Source organism: Alnus glutinosa, chromosome 10 (genome assembly GCF_958979055.1).
Source record: "Alnus glutinosa chromosome 10, dhAlnGlut1.1, whole genome shotgun sequence".
NCBI classification, from domain to species: Eukaryota; Viridiplantae; Streptophyta; class Magnoliopsida; order Fagales; family Betulaceae; genus Alnus; species Alnus glutinosa.
In genome coordinates this window covers 23,390,444-23,400,073 of record NC_084895.1, presented here as the reverse complement: position 1 = coordinate 23,400,073, position 9,630 = coordinate 23,390,444, and the positions used below count along the sequence as shown (strand labels likewise).

Sequence of the window (9,630 nt, the reverse complement as noted above, 5' to 3'; positions counted from 1 at the left end):
TTAGGAAGAGATGAATAGTTCACATCAAGTGAGTAGTTTATAAGAGATAGTCATGAGTGCTAATTAGTCCCACATTGCCTAGTTACTAGGTGAAACTGAGCTTTATAATGGATTTTAGGGAAGTTTCAAATTGACTAATCCTTTTGCGGTGATAGTAAAGATGTGGCTAACGCTTTAATTCCCTTGGGTTGTTATATTATACATGCAATACAGTAGTACTATATATATATATAATGTTGTGTGAGTTACGGTTAATTTGATATTACCTTCAATTTTAAAGATACCATCTATACAATAATAAGAAAATAATATTTATAATATTGACAATATAATATTTCGCTTCATATTTGGTGGTTTATAAATTGTTAATAATTCATTATTTGATCACAGCGAGTATGTGATGTACCCCTGAGTCCTCCGACAATGAGGACGATCATGCTTGATAGATTTTAGTTTCTCAATTATAAGTTCTCAAATTTCGTACTTATAGACTTGATACATTTTATGTAACATTTTAATACAGGTTATCATGTTTGTAAATATTGAATACAAGTTATAGCAGTGATGTGAATGCACTATTTTGTTTGTTTTTGTGAATTCCTATATTATGTAAAAGGTTTCTTAAATTAACGTCTATAAAAATTGAATACATGTGATTTATTTTACTTCTTTATGAGATAATTTACAATATATGTTTACATATTTTCATTCTTATTCTTGAAATTTTATTTTATTTCTTAAATTAAATGTAGCATTGTAATAGAATAACTTAAAACTTTTTATTAAACTACTCTGTACATTATCTATTACTTTTTAAACATAAGCACGTGACAGTTTTAATATGTTAGTAAGACTGATTAGGATAAAATTGATGTAGAGTTAGATAATATTAGCAATGGATAGAAATTTCATACAAACCAATTTGTAGGAAATTTTCTACAATCCATATGTAAGAGTGACGTGTTATTTAAGCATGTGAGAATCACATGTTTTTTTTATTAATGTTATTAAAAAAATGTGAGAAACATATGTTATTAAAACATTATGTATTTTTCACATATCAATTGACACATGTCATTTTTATACGTAGATGGTAAAAATTTTCCTATAAATTAATTTGTAAATTTTTTTTGTCCAATAGCAATGTAGGCAATTCTTTTCTAAAATAAAATTGACCGTTACATGCATACAATCTCCTTCAATAATAGTAATAGGTCAAATTATTGTCTTGCTCTATGTACCGGACCGGACTCCGAGCAGTAGTCCAAGTACAAGTAATACCATGAAAAGCTACTTAAATGCCGGCCACCGATGTCTGTCTCTCCACTTGCTGCTTGTCAGCAAATCATTAATCATCTGAGAGGCAAAGTCGACCCACTTTCCAGTTTCTACATTCCCTCTTGACTTGGACACTTTTTTTCTTCTCCTCCACTTCCCTTTCACACTCACACTCACACTCCAATCACTCGTATATTCATTGCAATCTTACAAAAAGCTCCAACATCTACACCTGAATCTATTTCTCCTTTCACCTGAATCTTTTATATATATGTAGCGTTCACTCATGGGCTGCTTTCAGTCCAAAACCTCCCGCCTCACCTCCCCAGATCAAGACCCTCCTCTCCCTCAGCCCACCCCAGATCCAGGTAACTTTTCCCATTTCCCATTTCCCATTTCGCTTTTACTTTTGGAGCCACTGTTTTATTTGGGGTGTTTCTTGTGGAAGCTAATAATGGGGAGGAGTTCTTACAAAAAAATAATGGGGAGGAGTTGAAGCAAAGCGACGGCGTTCCGGGCTTCAAGGAGTTCGGCCTGGCGGAGCTGCGAGCGGCGACCAATGGGTTCAGCAGCGAACTCATAGTTTCGGAGAGTGGAGAGAGGGCACCCAATGTGGTGTACAAGGGGAAGCTTCGCAATAATCGCTTGGTGGCAGTCAAGCGCTTCTCCAAGCTCTCCTGGCCAGACGCACGTCAGTTTGTGGTATGTTACGTATGTAATTGTTTGTGTATGTGTGTGTGTTTTCTCACTACTATTCATGTTTTTGTTTTTACTCAAATATTAATCAAATGATCATATTTAGACTTTTCAATCAGTATTATAAGTTTTTTGGAAAACTAGTGACTTTGGAAAAGCCGGTGATGATGTAATCAGTATTAAGCATGTGTTGTGTTTCCAATTATTAAAAGGGCAATTTGATACGAGGGAAAGTATAAGAATATTAATTTAATGATTAAAATTACTAAAAGTTTGAGATAATTTTGTTTGAAATTTTGTTTTGTAGACGGAAGCTTCTGGGGTTGGCAAGGTTCGGCATAAGAGACTGGTGAATTTAATTGGGTGCTGCGCTGAGGGAGATGAGCGGCTATTGTTGGCAGAGTTCATGCCTAATGATACTCTCTCCAAGCATCTCTTTCACTGTATGCTTTGTCCTTCACTTGATTGTGTATTCTGCTTTTGAAGCTCTTCCTTTTTGTTTAGTTTGTGTCTATCTTTTTGGCTATTTGAGAAATTATTTTAGGTACATGTTAATCGAATCACCTAGTTCAAACAAAAGGGGATGAAACCGGGGCTAGAGTTGGTACTCTGCATTACATTTATAAGTGTACATAGAGTAATTGTACATCTTAGATGGGAAGCACATAAATCAAATATATTTACAGTTCAAAGAAAGAATGTTCCAGAACAACATAATGTTCAGAAAACCATAAAGGATCCTCCAATATCATCCGGTATGTAGTAGTGTGAGGATTGTGAAGTTCATAATTTGCTTTGTGCATATTCTATAATCCCTGAGCATGCAGAATTTATTTGTGCCATTTGTTTGTTTCTCTTCCATGTTTGAATTTTGAAACTGCTGTCCTGGTCGCAGGTTCAAGTTCTCTTTTCTTGATGATTATTGATTGTTTGAGGGTTTAATGTGTTGCTTAATGTGTTCTTTTTTGCCTTCTTTTTTTTTTTTTTTATATTGCTTTTGTAAACATTGATTACTTATTGTAGGGGAGAAACAGCCTTTTCCTTGGGAAATGCGTGTGAGAGTTGCATACTATATTGCACAAGCACTTGATCAATGCAATACCGAAAACCGAAAAATCTATCATGATTTAAATGCATATAGAGTTCTCTTTGATGAGGTAAGCATTTGAATTGTAATAAGTATTTCGACATGAAGATTGATCTTAGATGCAATACAATAGTATTTCATTAACTTCAAAATTTGTGATATACATGCATGAGTTTGTTGGATACTAAGCCACTTTGATAGATTATACACTGTATCAATTTATTCCTAGCTTTATATGAATACATCTGACTTCTTCTTTTTCCCCCTCAAAACTACATTCGAGTAAACTAAGCATATTAATCATGTAGTTTTATTTATTTTCCTAGGTAAGACAGAACAATTAAGAGTAAGCAACATATGGTAAAAAATATTTTTGTGATGTTATTATCAGATTCTTGATATTTGATTTTTCTTAAACAAAATACTCATAATGCATCCAAGAGTTGGATGGATTCCTCCTGAAAATTAGGCTTCATGGTGGAGTACCGGTGTAAAGTAAGGAATTTCTCATAGAAATTAAGTTGCATGGGAATTTCTCCTAGTCACCCACTTACAGTACAGATGATAATTTTCTTTTTTAAGACTATGCACTATTGGCTGCATTGTATCAGGTGTATTTCTTGCCCTGAGCACCCCATGGACATGCTGCCATTATGATTTTTTAAAAGTGGTTTTGGGTTTGCATATTAATCAAGCTAAGACTAAATTTCAGGGGTTGGCAAGGTTTCAAATACACCAGATGTTACAAGCCACACTATTAAGAGATTAAAAGAGATTTCTTCTGTGAGAAAGGGGAAGGCAAAGAAATGAAGTATTGGTTAAGTGAGACAACAGTTTTTATCCGGGGCTTGATGGGTCCTTCGAGATCAGCCCTACATCTAATTTCAACATTGACCTCCTAGGTAAGTGGCTTTAGAAATTTGGGGTGAATAGATAAAGAATGTAGATGATTCTGATGGTGTTGAGGGCTTTAATAGATGGGACTCAATTAAACCTTCCTCTTCTCACAGTTGTGGAGTTAGGCAAACAATTGAGTGTGAGGTTTTTTTTTTTTTTTATTATTATTTTTTTTTATCCTCTGTTCTTTTTTCTTTTTTGAAGAGTAATTGAAGTGGTTAAGGGAAGGGAAAAGTGGGATAGATTTTATGATTTTCATTTTTAGAGGCATAGAAATCTGGAATATGGATTTCTTTCCTCTAATACGTTTAGAATCACAATGGACATGAATATTTTTGACATGAAATCAAATGGTATCTGTTTTTTCGAAAGTCTCCATGGTTAAGTGTTTATTATAGAATTTATTCAGGCAATGTCAGAGCTGTGGATCAAATCCTTTTCAGAACATTCAGTCACCTCTCAATTTATAGTCCTTCAAGCAGTATAGATTCTTAGTAACATTGAGATTTTTATTATCACTATGATCGATCTGTCGGAGAAAAAGGGGTAGAAATACTGTTGTAAGCGATGAGAAAATAGTAGTTATCTTAAAAAATGTTGAGTTACAATCTTCCATCCAAACATCTGAACTTGTGTCGTACCTTATTATTTTTTGCCTCTCCCATCTTGAGGCAGACACTCCCGTTGTTGTTTTTTCATCTTGTGGCTGGGATATTTTGTGTTAAAAGTGATCTTACCAGTTTTATTCTTAAACTTAATTTTGTTCTTATGTCAGGATGGTGACCCTCGACTATCTAGTTTTGGTCTTATGAAGAATAGCCGAGATGGAAAAAGCTATAGCACTAACTTAGCTTATACTCCACCAGAGTTTCTGCGGACAGGTACATCATTATGATTTAACATACATTTCTATGGATATTGGAAGTCCGCTTGTGGGCCTTTTTTAATTTTATGTACTTTTTTGGGACAAAGATTTCATGAAGTACTTAGGCTATTTATTTTGTTGAATTAGGACAGATTTTCTAGAACAGAAAATTATAAAATATAGGAGAAGGATGTAAAATTCTTCTAAAGTAAAGAGAACGTGATATCAAGCAGTCAAAGCGATCTAAAACAAGGCTGCGAATGGACAATTTGGAAACCTCTCTGATGGAATCCAGTAGATAAGATCCCTTAAACTCTAATGTTGTGGCCCTGTGCTTGGCTAAGGGATTAACTATTACAGTAGTGGTGTGCGATGTAAACCCAGGAAACTTTTTGTTTTACAAAGTCTGTCTAGTTTCAGCATTTGTCTTTGTTGGTTAATCGTGTTACAAATGGAAATTTTATTGTACAGATGCTTAGTTTCTCTGTGCAATGAGAAATGCATTTAGGCATTTCAAAACAATTTGAAAAGTAATTTGTAAAAAGTTCACTATGTTCCTGGTTAGCACATTGGACACTCACGATTTTCAGGTTTAAATTTTTGTAGTTCAAGACTTGGTAAACAAGCTCAGTAGGAAAAAAAATAAATAAAAAAATAAAAAAGAAAAAGGAAAGGAAAAAGACTTGGTCAACACATTAGGATGTTTTGCTCAATAGTCTTGATATCATAGATGCATTAATTACTCTCCCTTGACCATTGTGTGTTTGGTTAGTATTTGGAGTCCTCACTTTGGTTGTAATATGTAAAATGTTCCTGATGGTGGTTGAAAGTTAAGTACTCCGCTACATGATATTTGTGTTTAACTTTTTGCAGGCAGGGTCATCACTTTGTGGTTGTAATATATAAAAAATGTTCCTGATGGTGGTTGAAAGTTAAGTACTCCACTCTATATGATATTTTTGTTTGACCTTTTGCAGGCAGGGTCATCCCAGAGAGTGTGATCTACAGTTATGGAACTGTTTTGCTGGATCTTTTGAGTGGAAAGCATATACCTCCAAGCCATGTATGAGTATTCTATCACTTGTATCATCTTCATTGTTCTCTGCAATTTCATACTTCCTGGTAGTCTGCACTTAGTTAAATTATCTGCTCTCTATATCTCTGTTTAACATGATCCTTGTCGAGAGTCATTCTGATTGTATCATTAGCTTATAGTTAAGAACTAATAAACTGTGCAAATAAAACTAATACTGTTACAAGATACCATTGGTACTCCTTTCTATTCATCAATTAACAAAGTTATGATAACAGAGGTTTTAATTTATTTATTTTAAATGAAAATTTTATTAAAAAGCAGAAAGGGCAGAAGCAATATGTGCATGAGACATACAAAGATAAGGCCAAAAAAATGTAATATGAAAATATAAAATCGAAAAAATGAAGAAATTAAAAAAAGAGAAGCATAATAATAATGGTAATGGATATTTCATCATGATTTATGATTACTGTTGGTGTCTGTTTTCTAATATGTGCTCACAAAATAATAATAATAATAATAATAATAACAACAGTTTGATTCTCTACTAGGGGACTTAGCACTACCAGCTTTATAATATACCCTTTCTTTGTTCTTAACAATTGATTAGGCTCAAGATTGTCAACATTTGATGTTCCATTTTGCCCATGATGGTTCACCATTACTTTCAATGATTATGATACATGCGATCAGGCCCCCTCTCTCTCTCCTTTGAATTTTGAATAAATTAAGCAACTTTGATTAATCCTTGGATGGATAATGTGTCTACAAAGATAAGGTTAAACAATATTGTCCTCATCACTTTGGTTTTGTTTCCCAGGCATTGGATTTGATAAGGGGAAAAAATTTGTTGTTATTGCTGGATTCATCCTTGGAAGGACAATATACCCAAGAAGATGCGACAAAGTTGGTTCAGCTGGCCTCAAAATGTCTTCAATATGAGGCTAAAGATCGACCTGATGGCAAGTTTCTTCTTTCGGCCGTGTTACCCCTCCAAAAGAAGAAAGAGGTGAGATTTTTAGTGTCTTGAAAATCAACTTAAGAGTTAATTTGTGTGCTATGTCATTCTGAGATGGCTCGATCTTTACATATGATTTAGCGATTTTGATCACATTGGTAATCCTAGGTTGCATCACATGTCCTAATGGGTCTAGCAAAAACGACAGTGGCGTTGCCAGCCATACTTTCCCCACTGGGAAAGGCTTGTGCAAGGATGGATCTTACTGCAGTGCATGATATAGTGCTTAAAACAGGTTATAAAGATGAAGAGGTTGCAGAAAATGAGGTGAGTTTCTTTCATTACCTTACTGCTAATCGTTTCCTTAATGTTACTCCACAATCTATACGTAGAGCAGATGGAATTAAATAATTAAATGCAGCCTTCCATAATCAACACTTGGGTTTTTTTAACCAAGGATAAAAAAAGTTGTTGATGTTTGTGCTATATTTTAGTCATCCTAGTGATCTTATATAATGATCTGTTTTTCTTTAAATCTATTGTTTCTGAAGCTGTCATTCCAAGAGTGGACACAACAAGTGCAAGATATGTTGAACACAAAGAAATTCGGGGATATTTCATTTAGAGACAAGGATTTCAAAAATGCTATCAACCATTATTCGAAGGTATCTTCTTATATTTCTTCCGGTGGGTTCATTTATTATCAATATGTATGAGCGGGGTTGACTGACAGAATGTTAAGTCGAGATATTAGAAAGTTTACATCTCAAAATGACAGCCATGGAAGCTAAACTTCAGCATCCTTTGTCGTTCTTGCTAAAGCTTACTTTTCAAGCTTGGTATCTTGTTTGGATTCTGAATTTCTGGCCCTTGTGGTCAACTTCTACTTATCTCATAATTAGGTTATCTTAGAATGTAATCATTTCTATATACAGTTAATATCAATGATGCCAGTTCCAGCGGGTACCGTCTTTGTGCGGCGAGCCCTCTCGTACCTGATGATTGGCGAACCAAAACTTGCCTTGAGAGATGCCATGCAAGCTCAGGTGTGCTTGCCCGACTGGTCCACTGCCTTCTACATGCAAGCTCTTGCTCTCTCAAAGCTTGGGATGGAGACCCATGCCCAGGACATGCTTAATGATGCAGCCTCCTTGGAAGGCAAGAAGCAAAACAGCTGCCGCAGATAAGGTTCTCAGCTAATGGTGGCAACATTTCTGTCAACTTTTACCCTGATTTTGTCATGGGCTGGCCAAGAAAATCCATATATATATATATATATATATATATATATATATATATATAAAAGCCGAGTTTTAACTTAGAGTTAGTCTAGAATTGTGACATGTGGCGTGAACCTATTATTTTTAAACATTGAACCGGTCTTTTAAGTAAAAAACTAGTGAATTTTAAAAGTTGAATCGGTTTTATTATGATTTTAATAAATTTATTGTCCTTAAATGAAAGCATCATGGGTGTGAATCTTCATGAGATCAAAATAAAAACTTTTTCGCATTATAGCATTATATGGTACGGTGAGAATTTTTTTTTAAAATCTAAAATTAAAAGCTTTTCCTTATATATATATATATAAAAGCCGAATCTAACTTAGAGTTTGCTTAGAATTGTGACACGTGGTGTGAACCCATCATTTTTAAACACTAAACCGGTCTTTTTAAGTAAAAAACCGGTGAATTTTAAAGGTTGAACCGGTTTTGTCATGATTTTAATAACTAATACACACACACACATACATATATATATATATAAAAGCCGAGTTCCAACTTAAAGTTTGCCTAAAATTGTGACACGTGGTGTGAACCCATCATTTTTTTTTTTTTTTTTTGCTCTTCATTTGCTTTTTCGAATGTTTAGAATTATATATGATTGAAATATAATAGGTATCACACCGACGATATAAAAAATTTATACTAATTTTCTATTTTATGCTTTGGTAATCAAAATCGTGGTTTTCTTCTTGCCATTTTTTTTCATACTCATTTTTATTCTAAACTACACATATAGGAACAAAGATTTTAACATGTTTTAATTTAGAGAAATGTTTATTGCACACACTTTATACATAAAGTCCTACGTGGTACACACTAGATAAAATAAAATTAAAAAACGTAATACGTATCACACTAACAATATCATAGATTCTTACTATTAATCCTATTATTAATGCTTTGATAATCAGAATCTAAGTTTTTCTCTTGCTATTTTTTTTCTTTTTACACTTCTTTCCATTTTTAACTACACATCTAAAAATATTTTAAATGTTTTAATTTATATGAATTAAAACTAAAATTATGGTTATTTTGATAATAAAATTTTATATGATTTATATATTCATGTAATGTTCTATATATAATGAAAGTGTTTTTCCAAGTTTCAAAATTAAATTATAATTAATAATCTCATATATTGCGGGGGTTATGAGCTAATTTGCTCTACCACATAAATGTACAAAGCATTGCTAGTTTCAATAATTACCTCTGCCGCCACTGACTTAACAATATCATAGACGGGAAATGATACTTGGGAAAACGTCCCCCAGCAGACTTTTATAATAAAAAAATAATTTTTTTAATCAAAAATAGTTTCTGATGTCACATCAAAAACTGTTTTTGATTAAAAAAATTATTTTTAAATGAAAAATAACGGGCAAAGGCCGACTGTTTTGCCCCCGCCTATCATTACTCCGTAAGAGAAAGATTACCATAGATATCGTGAGATCTCTCTTTATTAATCTAACAACTAAATGCCGTCCAACGTTAATGGTCGTGCACTACAGCCTAGCGCAAGAGGTCAAA

General features: G+C 33.5%; 1 protein-coding gene across 1 annotated transcript; it reads left to right on the top strand.

Moving 5' to 3' along the window:
• The first annotated feature begins 1,314 nt into the window (after nucleotides 1-1,314).
• LOC133879908 (serine/threonine-protein kinase BSK2-like) lies at nucleotides 1,315-8,103 on the top strand. The gene is made up of 10 exons (XM_062318723.1): nucleotides 1,315-1,646; nucleotides 1,727-1,980; nucleotides 2,282-2,417; nucleotides 2,998-3,131; nucleotides 4,734-4,839; nucleotides 5,801-5,886; nucleotides 6,680-6,868; nucleotides 6,986-7,144; nucleotides 7,369-7,482; nucleotides 7,753-8,103. The coding sequence occupies exons 1-10, from the start codon at nucleotides 1,565-1,567 to the stop codon at nucleotides 8,002-8,004; spliced, it is 1,512 nt and encodes a 503-aa protein (XP_062174707.1). The 5' UTR covers nucleotides 1,315-1,564; the 3' UTR covers nucleotides 8,005-8,103.
• Nucleotides 8,104-9,630: the final 1,527 nt, after the last annotated feature.